General features: G+C 30.7%; 1 protein-coding gene across 2 annotated transcripts in view; it reads right to left on the bottom strand.

Moving 5' to 3' along the window:
* Positions 1-7,890: 7,890 nt before the first annotated feature.
* The window catches only part of LOC118180596 (uncharacterized), a 386,689-nt gene continuing 377,875 nt past the window's right edge, over positions 7,891-16,704 (bottom strand). For both annotated transcript variants that reach the window (XM_085821254.1, XM_085821256.1), the window contains exons 14-15: positions 14,713-14,882; positions 7,891-11,288 (exon numbers count right to left, since the gene is read on the bottom strand). In XM_085821254.1, coding sequence (XP_085677380.1) covers positions 11,241-11,288; positions 14,713-14,882 — 218 coding nt within the window. In that variant the 3' untranslated portion in view covers positions 7,891-11,240. The remainder of the gene's footprint in view (positions 11,289-14,712; positions 14,883-16,704) is intronic.

The following is a 16,704-nucleotide window of genomic DNA, read 5'->3' as shown; positions in this document are numbered from 1 at the left end:
CTAATGTGTTTGAAAACGAGCAATGGCAACGTTGTACAGAAAAAAAAAAAAAAAAAAAAAAAAAATTATCTCCAGAGTGCGAGATTGTGTATTGGAAATTCTAAAGATATGCTTATTTTAAAATTATTTTCCGATATTGCTCTTGAACTGAATTTTATGGTTTAAGTGCGAAGAACATGATATTTAATAAATAAAGGTAAGACAAAAAATGTTAACAAAATGCCCCTTTGGACGTAATTTAAAATCTGAAAGCTTTCAGGTTTTTAGTCCAAAGTGGCTTTGTCCCTGAGGAACTGTTGTTTTCGTTTTGCGATTTTGCATTGAAAACTTTAGAAGTCTGTATCACTTTTCAAATTGTTGCCGCCAAATGTTACCGCCCTTTATTATATTTAAAGAAATTAAATGAAAAATCTGTATAAATGTATACATGTTTCTCGCATCGTGATAAAACAACGGTACCTAGAGCCATCCAATTTTGAATGACGTAATCCTATGGCAAATACGGGATCTGGAAGCCCAAATTTGAAATTTGGAATTTGTTTTATTATCGATTTCATATTTTGTAAATTTTAATGAATTTTTGATTAACCAACACAAGGATTTCAAAGCAAGCTATGGCAATGTTGTACAGAAAAAACATTTTTATCTTCAGCAGGTGAGACTGTGTATCCGAAATTCTAAAGATCAATTTAAAATTATTTTGCAATAATGCTCTTGAGCTGAATTTTATGGTTTAAGTGATAAGAACATGATATTTAATAAATAAAGGTAACACACAAAATGTTAACAAAACGCCACTTTGTATGTAATTTAAAATCTGAATGCTTTCAGTTTTTTTTTTTTTTTTTTTCTTTTTTTTTTCTTTCCAGTCGAAAGGAGCTTTGTTCCTGAAGGACTATTGTTTTCGTTTTGCGATTTTGCATTGAAAACTTTCAAAGGCTGTATCATTTTTCAAATCGTAGCTGCCAAATACTATCGCGCTGTATTATATTTGAAGAAATAAATAATGAAGAATCTGCATAAATGTATGTACGTTTCTCGCATTGTGATAAAACAACACTACATAGAGCCATCCAATTTTGAATGACGTAATCCTACTGCGAATATGGGCATCTGAAAGCCCAAATTTGAAATTTGTTTTATTATCGATTTCATGTTTTGTAAATTTTAACGAATTTTTTATTAACAAACTCAACGATTTAAAAGCGAACAATGGCAACACTCTATGAGGAAAGAAAGAAAACTTAAAAAACTCATCTCTAGTGCACTGAACTGTGTATCAGAAATTCTAAAGATATGCTCATTTTAAAATTATTTTTGCAGTTTCAGTTGTTTATTGAAATCGGCAGTATATCAGAAATTTATATATATATATAAGAATAAATTGAATTTAATTAAATAAACTTAAATAAATTTAAATACAAATTTAATTAAATATTCTTTGCGCCATTGCTGCAAGAAATGAAATTTAAATTTAAATTTTATATATATATATATATATATAAACCTACCTCCTTGCCCGGCTTAAAAATCCTTACTGGGCTTTTATTTTCTCAATCATCGGTCATAGTCATATACTTCGAATCACAGAAAAGTTTTAAATGTTGAAAATATTCATGTTTTCGCAATGTCAAATTAAAAAAAAAAAAAAAAAAAAAAAAAACATGTGGACAAATAAACAGATCTCCCCTTTAATGCGGTCTCCCGGTTCCTATACTTATATTTGGGAAAATTTTATAGTCATTATGAAAAAATAAAAATATGAGAAATTTAATTTCTGACCAAGAATTACATTTCCAAATTTGCAACTTTTGATGTCATTTTCAACTTTCCTCGAAAAATCACTTGATTAAGTTAGAATAATTTGAGAAAATAAGTTTAAATGAAGTTCAGGAAAAAAGTGTGTATAATTTAATAAGCAGTAGGGAAAAAATGTGCAAAAAAATGGTTTAAGAAAAAAATGTGTATAGTTTAATAGGAAGTTATGTGGTGTCCACATCCGATTTCTTGAAAATAGATCGAGTGTTTTTCGCATATGCATAAAGGCATAGTGGGGATCAGATTAAGATAGGTGGTTGGTAATTATTTATTAGGCATGTCTACTGGGCTAGATTAAATCAGCCCTGAAAGTTTATAGATGCACTGTGTATAACAAATCAAGTAACTATGGCACACTATTCATATTTTAACAAGAATCTTAGAGCTACTAAAAACTTTTATTTTTGCTTTATAAAACATTTTGGAATGATACAAAAATGTCATACTTGAAACAATAAAAGAAAATAAGTCTTCATATAATAAATTAAAATCACAAGTAGCATACAATATATAGTCTTGCATTTTACATTTTAATAAGTTTCTTTTGAAGGTACAACATTTGGCAACATGAAAAACAATTTCATTTCACAAAAAATTTAACATACAATCATCCACTTATCAGCTCTGATGTGAGTGTTGCAATAAGATAACAGGAAACAGCATCTATATAAATATTCATTCAACTAATTTCAATGTGACTGCACTGAAAGTATTAAGAAAATACAGGTGTACCTTATTTGCATCATACAATGGAATATAGGTTTCTGCAAGCTACAAATAATTTATACACATCGTAACTCAAGCAGGAATATTGACTTGTATTTTCTCTGGAAAAGATGCTATTAAAATTTATGATAGAATTATTTGGGGACTCTAAACTACTTCGTTTTAATTCTCAGCATACATACCAGAAGTACGTACAGTAATTATGAAATATGCATACATTTTGATTTCCAGTAATTTGGTATCATTTATGTAGGTGATGACTATAGAGAAATATATAAAATTCCATTTACATAATAACTTACACTGTAATTATTACATTTTGACCAGAAGTGCTCTATGGAAATGTTTCAGTATTTTGCTTGAAAATTTATTTTCATCTCAAGCGTATATTAAGTTTCATAACAGAAAAGTTTAAATTATTTTCAGTTTTGGTCAAATCAGAAAATTTTGTAAATTAAAAAATAACTAAGCTGTTTATATTAAAAACAAAGCTTGTAAACAGAACTAAATTTCATAAGTAGAAAATTTACTGTATTTTGCTTTAATATTGTTGATACTTAATTATTATCACAATTACTTGGCGCTGTTTGGCGAATTTTGAAGAAGAAAAAGAACTATTGTAAACAATTATATATTACATACATACATATTCTACATTTCAACTATATATTTATTTCAAAAGACAGTCACTAAGTTATGAACAAGTTTTTGTTTTTGTGGTAAATGTCATAGCGATGGCTCTGAAAAAGAATTTGACACATTGTTCCTTTACTGATTCTGCGGCAAAATAATGTATTCGTGCAGAAATTTCACCTCTCTTTCTTCTATTATACGAAAATCCTAATAGACAAATTTCAAAGTCGAATTTAATACGAAAAAAGAAGAGTCTGAAAATTGTATTGATTGGGCAGACTGAAAAGTACTTAGGTATGTTTAATCATGTGTTAAATTACAGAACTTTTATTCAGTGCAATGACTGCTGTTCCAGATTGTTTCCAAAGGCGAGAAATACTATTATTTTTTTGCCAAATTGCTACATTAAATGAAATATTTATGACTTTGCGCTAGATGTAGAGCCAAAATAAAATTTTAGTTCAAACTTCTACTAAAGAGAGTTTTTAATACTATATTTTTACACATTCTGAATAAAGTAGCTGAAAATTTATTTTCCATTGTTTTTGTTCATGATTTATACCATCGTGAGGAAAATTAACTAAAACGTTTTTACTTCCTTGCATGAAATAAAAAAGAAGTATTGTAATCGTGAAAAATTTCGGGTATCGTATCTCAACAAAAATATCCATTTTGACCGCTATCAAAAGCAATTTAACAATGTTTTTGCCTGACATCTGTGCCTAAGGACACAATAAAGGACTCTTTTTTTTTTTTTCCCCCAAAAAAATTATAAAACTGATCTAAAATGAATTCTGAAGAGATTTTTTCTTGGCGTCTGTACGTATATACCTACATATGTATATATATATCATGCATAACTCAAAAACGAGTAGCCTTAGAACGTTGAAATTTTGTATATAGGACTGCTATAACATGTTGATGTGCACCTCGTTTTTTGGTTGCAGTCGGCCGCACCAAAAAGTATATAAATATATGTTATATATATCCACTCTGTTACTCGGTTCAGTGAGCTCAGTTTCTTTATTCTTATATGTTTGTAAATTGTGCATTTTTTACTTTAAAAATGATTGGATTATGTTGTTTTATCTTCCAGTTAAGATCTGCATGCCTTTAGTTAACCAGCATGCAATAATTGTGGAATTATCAACAATTTAAAAAATTTTAAAGCTTTTAAAGTGCAGTTAAGCCTAATTTTTGATTACCATAGCAGCCATATTTGTTAACATTTGAAACTTAGCAGAATACTGGATTTGTTGCCTATCTAGAGAAACTAAGTTTCACAACAACAAAGTAACGTCTGTTATTATTGCGAATTAAATTATGCTTAATTCATTCTGGAATTTTCATTTTTAAGTTATTAGCTTGTTTTTGTGTAGAAACTGTAACTTTAATTGTAAAAATTGTTTTTTTAATTGTTTTAACTGTACTTGGTATTTTAAGTTTTTCTATATCTTTCAATTTTTAATGAAAATATTTTGAATTTTTACGCCTTGCAGCGAAGCGAAGTGAGAACTGAATTAATTAGTAGCGCATTCGCATTAGGTAAGCGACGCTGAATCGTCTGGGAAAAACTGTTTCTTTTCTGTTTGTTTAATTTCTTTTATACATCGTTTTAGATTTATTATAATATTTGAATAGAGCATGTGATAATTCTTCAGATGATATAATTTTTGTGCATTTTGGGTTATAAAATGAATGAGATGTAACACTATTAAGTGAACCTAGGGTCGAAGTGTTGCTATGGTAAATAAATATAGTGAACTTTAAAAGAGTGCATTTATTTTACTGTGATGTATGCGCTATCCGCGAAGTAGATTTAATTCAAAATTCATTAACCCAACATATTTAAGCTGATCTGAGTCCTGAATAAATAAATTTCCACATATATTTAAGGCTTATTGAGCGCCGGCACTAGAAATCTTACCGCCTGATGCAGTCTCTGCGGGTCCTAAATTCTACTACCAAGCGACTCCCTTTGTCCAAAGAATATGTATTTGATAGATGTTCTTTGCTTTGTCTTCCCTAAATTCTACTGCTCAATGCGGCCATACGAGCTCTGGCCAAAGAATCTCCGCTCTGGCGCTGATTCTGGGTTTATGCGAATAACTAATCAGTTATTCTTAATTCAAATAGCACTAAATGTATTCTTATAGCCTATGAGTATCATTAACAAAATCTGTTTTTACCATATGGAAAGATATTTTTGTTAAATTTTTCCTGTTAACATTTCTTAACGCATTTCACTTAAACCTGTAATCATAGCCAAGCGTATAAGGTTTTATGTAATTCAACATAAAAGGTTACCATACTCCTTTATTATTAAATTACTAACATAAAAAAATGTTTAGGCATCGCTACATGAGTCATTAATCAAGGTGATTTTATGATTTAAGCGCATTTTAAGGATTTTATGGTTTAAGTGCAAAGAACATGATATTTAATAAATAAAGGTAACACACAAAACATTAAAAAAATGCTCCTTTGGGCGTAATGTAAAATCTGAAAGCTTTCTTTCTTTTTTTTCTTTTTTTTTTTTTTAGGGGAGGTTGATTGTCTAATTTTATGAGACTGCAATTTTTTTTCGTTTCATTATTAGATTAGATTAACACAGTTTCAACTGAATATTAATTAATTTTGTTAATAAAATTATAGTTAATAAAATGCAATAAATATCTATATTCCAAATGTTAACTATAAAGGTGCACCTGTATATTAAAATGTTTTGTTGATCATTAAATTACAAAAAGGTTTCTTTATCTTCTAATTTTCATGTGAAATCATACATAATCATCGATGGAATTGAATACAATACTATATATTTAAAGTTTACATGTAATATAATCAAATGATACCAATAATATTCGTGCTTAAAAATATTTAAAACAGATAATACTTTACTAAAAATTTGATATTATCCAATATATAATTTGAATGTTATGAACAGTTACATTTTCTTATATACACGTAGAATATTTATTTTATTTACACAATACAAAATAAATTTTTTTATGAATAGTGCAAGGAAAAAGACATAAAAGATAGTTGGTAAGTACATTATACATTTTAAACAACTATTATTTGGGGCATTAAAAATTTATGAAATAGTAACAAAGTATATGTCTTTTGCATTTTTAATGTTTAAATCTCAATGGTAAATTAAACATCGTTGAGTTTTTTACCATTTATTGCATTTTATGTTCGTAATGAATAATAATATTAATACACAAACATTTGATGCAAAGTTTAAAAGTTTCTATTGTAAGTTGTGGGAATTATGGGAAGGAATCCCCCAAACTGAAATTTTTATTATTTATACAAACTGCAAACAAATAACCTCCAGAAAAATTGTAATTTATTGTAGTCAACTATTTTACAATAAATTCTGTATTTTAATAGCATTTTCTAATATGATTTTCAACTTCATACAGAGAAATTGAACAAATTTGTTCAAAACTACTAGTATTCAAGCATTTAAATAACAAATAGCATTAATACAAATGAAAGTTATATGAAAAGCAAAGCGTAGAAATTAAAATTCATTGTACACCTTGCCCCCCCCCTAGAAAAAAGGGCAGTTCTATATATTCCGATTTACAGTGTCGATTGACGAAATTTAACTTGCGTTGTTTCTGTCTCGAAAGCACAACTTATGATAGTAAGAACAATGCTACATGTAGTAAATTTATACGTAGCATAGTTTTAACTTACGTATTCGTGCACAAAATCGCATTCTATCTGAAATGACATACCTATTTTTTCCTATATATCGTTTCTACGACCCAAATTATGCCAAAGTTCCAAGTTTGTAATAATCGCCCAAAAAGTTTTTAAAAAATTGGCTTTCAAAATTTTAGCTCCTCAATGTTAATTGAATTTGGGATACATTTATTAATATCTCTTTCTTAAATAATCTTACTTCATTCCTACAACTTTGAACTTTTTTCACAGTTCAAAATTTAGGTTCAATCCAAATAAAATTCGCAGCCATTTTCTGATTTGCTTTCAACATTTGAATTTTTAGTAATTTTTATAAATTTTTCGAAAACACTTTTTAATTATAACTGATACAAATTCTTACCATCAACTTAACGTAGATGTATTTCTAGGCATACTAGCCACAAATTAGAGTTTTTTGTTAAAAACTGCCCAAATTTACGTGAATTTATATACTGCCGCGTTGGAAATTTGATTTACGCACTTTGTTAAAATTATTTGAAAGAATGAACGATTCACCATATTTTTTTCGCTGTTGCACAATGAAAGGGAAAGGAAAACAGGCTACCATAATTAAGATACAATAACACGCCAAACAAGTATTAATTTAGAAGTCAAACAACAAAAATCAGCGTTATCTCGCTATCTAAATCAATAGGCCACCATAAATTTAGAATTTTGCCAAAGGAATTACTCTTGACGCAAACTGGAAAAAAAAAAAAAAAAAAAAAAAAAAAAAGGCGCCTACATAAATTTTTTAATTTCTCGGTTTCTCACCAAATTTTACAAAATTTAATGTTTAGGTGTAATTTGAGTCGTAGAATCGAAAAATGTATGCCATTTCAGAAAAAGTCTGATTTTTTTGTCAGATTACTTAAGTTAGAACAATGCTATACAAAAATTTAATATGTATCTTAAGTCGCGCTTTCGAAACATAAAAAACGCAAGTTAAATTTTGTCAGTGGACCCAGTAGAACGGAGCCATAGGACTATGCCTTTCTTTTCTTTTCTTTTCTTTTTTTTTTTTTTTTTTTTTTTTTTTTTTTTCTTTTTAGTTGAAAGGGGCTTTGTTCCTGAAGGACTATTGTTTTCGTTTTGCGATTTTGCGTTGAATCACTATAAATGTTCGTTTCACTTTTCAAACTGTTGCCACCAAATGTTAGAGTCTTGCATTATAGTTGAAGAAATTAAATAATGAAGAATCTGTATAAATGTATGTATGTTTCTAACATTGTGATAAAACAACCGTACATAGAGGCATCGAATTTTGAATGACGTAATCCTCATACTAATATGGGCATGTGGAAGACCAAATTTGAAATTTGGAATTTGTTTTATGATTGATTTCATGTTTTGTAAAACTTTAACGAATTTTTGAGTAACAAACTCAACGATTTAAAAGCGAGCAATGGCAACACTCTATGGCGGGGGGGGGGGAACCTTTTTATCTCCAGCGGGCGCGGAACTGTGTATCGGAAATTCTAAAGATATGCTCTTTTTAAAATTATTTTGCGACATTGCTACTGAACTGAATTTTATGGTTTAACTGCAAAGAACATGATATTTAATAAATAAAGGTAACACACAAAACGTTAAAAAAACGCCCCTTTGGCCGTAATTTAAAATCTGAAACCTTTCAGATTTTTTATTTATTTTTTTAAATTTTTTTTAGGAGGGGCAAGAAATTTTCTATTTTTCACACCTTTAATTTTTGTTTTTAGTTATGGTACTAAGAATGTCAGATATTTACTTCGAGAATTTATGGTTACTTATTTAGCTAATTTATCACCGAATTAGACAGTAAGCCAGTTCTTAAAAATTTCGAATTCCACCACTAGTTTCAACCACATTTTAATGAAATTTATTCAAGAAATTGTTATTATTACTTTCAGTAATATAATTATCGTTATTTTAATTCTTAGATAGCTTCGCTTTCTTATCATGAATATGATTTTTTATCTTTTATTTATTCGACGGTATTTAAAGAATATAAATAATTACGTTGATATTGATAAAAAATAATGAAAGCACTTTTCAAATAGCAGTATTCTTTAAGCAAGCTTGTTACTGCTGAGAAGTAGGAAAATAGTTCTTATAAACTAAAAAATTCTTCATTATGAAAACTTCTGTTTAAACAGGAGGTAGATTATTAGATTTGCTGTTGCCATTGAGAAGTGGGAAAGTACTTTGGTAGAAGAAATAAATACTATATTCTTAATATAGTTTTAAGATGTCACAATGGTTAGCCAGTAATTCCTGCATTTCCGGTACTAGTGTTTTTAAATTCTTTCTCCTGTTGTAGAAAAGTATATCTTTATGATCTTAAGCTTAATATTTTATGCAGAAGGAGTAGATTATTTGTATTTGTTATATTATGAACAGAATTTTATAAAATTCTAGACAAAAAAAAAAAAAAAAAAAAAAAAAAAAAAAAAAATATATCATCTGATAAAATACAGCTTATGGAATACTAAGGATAAAGTACGGTTTGAGGATAGATGTTTAAAAATTCTCGCCAAAAAATAAAGTAAACACTTAGAGTAAAATGTTCGCTGTTATTAAAAAATTCAAATTATAGTAAGAATTGAAAAATTTAACAGTTTTTTGTTAACACTAGTAAACTGGCTTTCTTTTTCAATAGAGCATAATCCCAGACTCAGTATATCGATAAAAATTTTGCTAGAATAATCTTACATACACACAAACAACAACAACAACAAAAAATTAATAAGGATTTAAAAACAAACAGAGTTTTTATTCTTTTTTAATCTCTGCACATTTATTCTTGAAATATTTATGAAAAACATTTACAATATTGCCACAGTAAAAAGCACAGATATTTTAAAAATAAAGATAATTATCCTTTTAATTATGCTTCAAAAATACGATTCAAACACATTGAACTTTTAAAGTAAGCGAAAAAGTTAAATTACGATTATGGTTACCATATTTGTAAACTTTCTTCCTGCTTGAAAATAAAACATTACGTGATAGAATTAGCAGAAAATCCTAAACATTATTTTATATCTTTCTTCTTGTAAATGTTTCAAATTTTATAGTTGTTTGTAACACGAAATTTTAACTTATTAGCGTAACAATAAAAAATACAGATATTTTAATTGCGCGCAAAAGTTAACTATTCTTTTAACCATACTTAAAAAATACGATTTATACCATTAAAGATTCAAAGTAAGAGAAAGAGATTAAATTACGATTATGGTTACCATATCTGGAAAATTTCCCTCCTCGAAAATAACACATTAGGTGATAAGATTAACAGAGAATGGTAAACTTTCTTTTATATCTTTCTTCTTGCATATGTTCCAAATTTTATAGCTGTTTTTCAGATAGCAAATTAAATTTTAACTGATCAGCGTATGAAATTCTTTATATATAATTCTGAACAACACTTATTTTCTTAAAGAAACTGAATTAAAATTTACAGGTACTTTAAATAAAAATCATGTTACCTAAATTTTAGTTCGTTCTTACTAACAGAAATGTAATGTTCTCAACATATTTATTTACGTTTAACATTTATATGCACATATATTTCCAATTAGTCATTGAAGTAATAAGACCTTACACCGATATACATTATAAGTTTAATTCAAAAGAAACCAGTTGCAAAACACGAACAACTTACAGACACGACTGCTCAAAGTATGCCTCATATATTTCTTGAAAGGCTTAACATTTTGATTCAAAAAATATAATAATCTAGATTGTTTTATGGCAAAACCACATAATGCAGATGCACATTATACCAGAAGTTACTTTGTTTAAAAACATCCATTTTAACAATATTTTCACGTTTCAGAAGCAGAAGAAAATTACGTGAATGACCCAAGTAATGGGCCTTAGCAGCTGAGTGTTACTAATCATAATTCAGTGCAAAATATTAAAATGTGTATGTATATATTAATTATATATATATATATATATATATATAACGCTATATATATAGCTATACGCTATATATATATATATATAGCGTACATTTTCCTTTCTTCATTTCAAAGAATATTTGCATCACATATGAAGACATGAGACAATCATATATCTATAAACAGACGGCATTATCATGCGCCATGCGTTTTATTTTTCAATTTGTACCATTCATACTTGGCTGCATCAAATGGAATGAGAAATATTTTCAAAAATCTTGACCTTCAGGTGATGACTGCACCGCGAGATAACACATTTAATTTTTGGGGGGTTATTTTTTCTCTCTGGCAAGTCAACTGAATGACCAACCAACTCCAGTGACTGCTATCTGCATAAAGGCTTGATAGCCTTTTCCAAGCGAAATAGAATAAAACAAAATCTACAGCACATTCTCCTTGTTATGAATATGGTCGTTCACACTTGATACGAGATTCCATCTTTAACCACTGAAAAAGTAAAGTAATTTTAGAAAGCTTCAGACGAAATTGTTAGAAACTAAATAAAAATTAATTAGGAAAAATCCATTTAAGTTTTTATATTCATATGAAATATTTTATCTGGAACGCTATCATTAACATCATTTACGGGGAATTATACAAAATTTACATCTCTTTAGGTGACCTTGGACATGTCCCTGCAAGTACAGCCACTGTGCACATGCTATGGGATTAAATGAAAACAATACTGTACAGTCATTAGGATTTACAAAAAAATGAAAAATAAGCAATGACCTCGCCGAGACTCGAACCTCAGTCTCTCGAATACGCGCCGAGTGTGTTGACTATTACACTACAAAGCATGCAGAAAGGAGGCAGAAAATACCTTATAATGCAAGTTTTTAACTGTTTCGGGGCTGGGTACCAACTGAAAATAAATTTCAAAGATTTTTATTATTTTGCATAAAGCCGTCGGTTTTGTGAGGGTTAGTCGATAAACAGGGTGATTCGAAAATGTTTGGCAGAAATGCAGTGGCAGGTAGAGGAGGGACCACAATAAGCAAATTTTATAATGGAATATGTGCACGAAAATGGAGCGCTGACTTGTTACAGGGGCTGCTGAGGGATAGGTTAAAGCGTTCTGCTCGCGTATATTTTCACTCCCAGTACGAATTTGATGGTTATGCATCACTATACGAAGACGGAGCTCATCTATATGCATTTTATCTGCTGCTAGGGCTACGGAACACTACTCACAGAGAACAATTTCTGGGTACCTCCTTTAAGCAGTTTCCTCGCTTCCATTTGCAACCCTGTAGATCAAATAGATGTTGGTGAACTCCGCGCTCGTATAGCGATCCATATGCCTTCAAAACTCGAAAAAGGGATCACGATTTACGCGGGAAGAACGCTTTTACGTACCCCTCAACAGCATCTAGTAGCACCTCAACGTGATCGAGTAAAATACGGAAACTTTTCTGCAATTACCGAACTAAAAACACAAATTAAGTTTACAAAAGGTTTGGTTTATCTAATTTGGCGAAGGATTCGAGGGCTATCTCGCTTAAGGGGAGGGATGCCTTGGTGGAGGGCTTTCTAAGAGAAACTGGCTCGTAAACCACGAAAACGCCCATGCAGCCAGCCATTCGCCGGGAATCGAACCTCGGACCCGTTCAGCGACTTTATCGGTCGGCCGCTGGTAGGCCTTTTTAGGCTTGCACCATGCCAATTTTAAATAAACCTCGTGAGTTTAGTGGGCATTTATTATTAATTTGTCTTATTTTTGTTCCATTTAGTTGCTTTTGGAAATATATGTATGTGTTTTTGTATGTGTTGGAGTATTTTTTGGTTTCTTTTGTTTTATTATACTAACGATTTTAGTTACACGGATAATCAGAGTTTGATTTCTCGGAACTTTGAATAGTATTTGTATTACTAATTAAATTAGTTACATTAAATAACCATGCTACGGCTTAATTTGGGACACTGTCGGGTCGCTGGATGCCGTCGTTTGTAGTGTGACTGGATTCAAAGGATCATGTCGACATGATCCTTTGATTTTTCAGTCGGTTTGGGCTGCGTCCATTTAGTACACCACCTTAACATGCCATTTCCACACATATAATCCTTTACAAAATCTGCTTATTTCAGGCCATCAACCTGTCTCCACATTTTACTCAGGTCACCTTTCAGCAACTAAAAGATATCATACAACCAAAAACTTTTACAGCGGTGGTGAGGTATAAATATGTCATTACTTTTATTAGATGTACTATTTGATTTGGCTCGACCAACCTTCATTTCGGTGCGGATGTTATTAAAAAAGAGAGTCATCCCTAAATATGCCGGCATCGTATTCGAGGTTTGCCCTATTCAAGACAAAGACAGATCTTCATAAAGGTAAAAATGGCGTGATTGTTGAATTCAAATAACACACAATTTTCTTACAAGGGCCGGCACGTTACTGAAAGTTTCAGGTATCAAATGAAGGTCTCTTAAAAGTGCTTCATCATAAAGCAGATTGATTCAAGACAAAAGGTCTCTAAAAGATGTTGGCAGGTCTTAGCAGGTCTCCCAAAAGTGCTGGCATCGTACATTTACGCAGATGAAATCAGGTTAAACAGAGACCTACCTTTAAAGTATTGTCACAGTAACTGAAAGTTGCTGGACTCATCAAATAAAGACTCTTCTAGAATTGCAGCACTCTCTATTGCCGGTAAGTTAGAATGCATTTGATAATTTTCATTTTTAGCAATTATTTTTGTGACAAAATATTTAGTTAAGCGGAAAAGGAGTTTCTGATGTTCTTCCTAAGATAATGTGGTACTGTTTTGTTATATGTCCATAAAAATCCACAAAAGTTGTAGTTTAATCGATTAAACAAACCACGCTAGAGTTAGCTACCTGTAAGGGAAGACTTTCCTAAAGAAATTTATTTATTCACGTTTCAAATGATGGAAAATATGAAACAACCTATCCAGCTCATTCGCCGAGTTTCGAGCACGGAGCAAAATATTAATCCTAATAACATCCGTACTCTTTCGATGTATCCTAGGTAAGCTACTCTGAGGGTATGCATCAAGATACGATATTCTGGGATGTAACATTAAGCACTCGACAGAACGTTTTAAGAACAGAATTAATTTGATCTATCTACAATAACACTACAGCAACTTTGAAACTAAAAGGATTTAAAAACATTCTTGTTGATTTTCACTCAAATTCGCTCCATTCAGCTTACTGATTTGAGTGGGTTATAATGTATTTTCACAACTTTGCATGAGTATAAAAATTTTAAAGATTTTTAAAAATATCTGTCAAGGCATTAATTTATACCGAAACATACGAAGCTCTGTTGAATCTGCATCACGAAAACAAATTCAACCATCGTGCTAGAATGTGACAAAATGGCTACTTTTGTCTACTTAACTGATACAGCGCATTTACGCTATGTTGGAAGAAACAAAATCCATGATTACAAGATTTTCTCACCTATAATGCGAAGTATCTTATCAGTTTGTATACAATTTACTCTTGTAAAAGAATTTTGTTCAGATTCCTTATTCTTTTTTGTCATGAGAAATTAACAAGATATTCATGTGTTTTTGATGATATCGAGAAATAAGGGAGAGTTTTGGCCTATCTTGCAAAATCAAATGTCATCTCGCGTTATTTTAGTTAAATATTTGCATTTTTTTTTCTTCTATTTGGAATCGCATAATATCACATGATTATGCTCAATTCATACATCAAATCGTATTAAGCTAAATATTACACTGCATGGCAACAATAAATATGCTAATCATATATAATATTTCAGGTCCTCAGAATTCCCCCAAAAATGGTAATCTGAAGAAATGAAATTTTAAGCCAAAATATGCATATCTATTTAAAATTCTTCTTGAAAACAACAACAAACTTTTGTATTACTTACATGTATCACCATAGACGGTCCTCCAATTAGGACATCAGGTGGAAGGTCAGACAGAGGACAGTTCTCAATGCTCATGATCTGCAGGTTGGTACACAGTGCCAATTCAGAAGGTAGTTTGTGCAAATGAGGATTGTCATTGATGTACAGAGATTCCAAATTCTGCAACTGTCCTGAAATTTTGAAAATAAATTCTAGATCTGCAGTTACAAAAACCTGAAAGTGCAACTCCCGTCCCCCCGGCCAGGGAGAAAATTGTAAATATATATTGATGAAATAAATTTGTTCGTTGCAGTGAATTTGATATTAATGAGTGCTTGACTATGGAATTTCAATTATATTTCAGTCGCGAGTGGACTAAAGTTACAAAAGCACTGAAATGTCAATTTCAAAGTAGAAAATTCCGAGAACTTTTGAAGATTTACAAGTCATGAGATAATTCAAACATGTATTTATTACTTGTTGATTACCCTATGACATTGCACATCACAACAGGCACGATATACACCCCACGATTTTGATTATGACGCATTACATTTTTAACAATGAATAGAAGCAGCCAAGCAAGAGCCGCCTTTCAGCTAGCAAACGTAGGCAGCAAAACAGAGTGCGTATTTTGTGGCCAAAGTATTGTTGCATGCGTACGGGTTCGTCATAGATTGAATACACACAGAACCAGTAATAGCTTGATAAAAATTTATCAAAAGGAACACTTTGCAGTTCTGGAACTTTCCACAAAAATACTTGTACAGCCTTCTCAGTATCACAGCATAACCAGTAGTTACACTTCAAACTACTACGAACGTTTTTGATTTAAAAAAAAAAAAAAAAGGTAGGCAGTCTAATTGGGCCTAGAGGAGTACACAATTAAAATTTTGTGAAGATAGCACTTATCGTTTTAATTCTGTGGGTGTGTCCAAAGTAGCACAGTGATTGAATAGAGCTTCAAAAAGAGTGCTGAAACGAGCATTGTTGTCAATGAACTGACCGATGAGATGCGGAGAAACAAAGAATACAGCCTCTCAGTCGTCCTAGATTATCGGTGAACCCGGTCTGAGTATATCTAGTGTTCGCCGTTTAGGCAAGATTTCGAGCTAAAAACTTAAAGCTAATATAAAATAAGGAGATTAACATACAGCTAAAAAAATAATATAAAAATTTCTTTTCAAACAATTCCTTTTATACCCTAAAAAAATCTGGAAAATTTCTTTTAAAAATGAGGGTTTTAAAAAGTAAACATGGCTAAAATATATGGACTGGTTTGTGTTGAGCTGCCATCTACTATAAATAAAGAAGGTTCAGAGTAACCTATAAATCCCTTTTTCATTCAATTTTTCTGTGCGTACAGAAGGAAATTTTTAGGTGTGTCCAGACCGGACACACTGTGCAGCAAAGGGTTAAACACAGCGCAATGCAAAGTCCACTTAGAGAGTGAAGCTCACACGCAGATGTCTCAATACTCCACAGTCGATTCTGAATTGACAAGCTGAGAAACTGATGCTCTCTCCAGTCTTAATATTATTTTCCCCTGCCCGGCGACAAATCTCTAGTACCTTTCACTTTTCAAAATTACTGGAAGGGATATAAGGACTGGATATGCTAACAGTTACAATTACACTATTAATTTTTTATACCAATTATAGTTATGCAGGGACTGGACCCAAATGTCGCCAAATAGTATCCAGTCTTGGCGACTTTTGGTGATTTCTTGCCAAATTTGGCGACGAAAATTAGTTGCCAAAACTATTGCCAACTTGGCGATATCTCACAGTTTAGCGAGATAGCCATTTACCTCAATGTTAAACAAACTCGTCCCAGTAATCTTGTTTTTCCGGAAAAGTTCCGCCTCTTTCAAGGACTTATGTTATATTATACAAAAAATATTATAATTATGATTTCACTAAAATTAGTTATATACATGCAAAATTCGTAAAAGTATTTATAATTTTTCAGCGCTTTGTTTTAGTCCTACATAGCGACTGTAAAAGAGTTTAA

The sequence above is a fragment of the Stegodyphus dumicola genome, chromosome 1 (genome assembly GCF_044657685.1).
Source record: "Stegodyphus dumicola isolate Sdum_Otavi_A_Nest chromosome 1, ASM4465768v1".
NCBI lineage: Eukaryota > Metazoa > Arthropoda > Arachnida > Araneae > Eresidae > Stegodyphus > Stegodyphus dumicola.
This window is presented reverse-complemented; position numbering and strand designations above follow the sequence as displayed.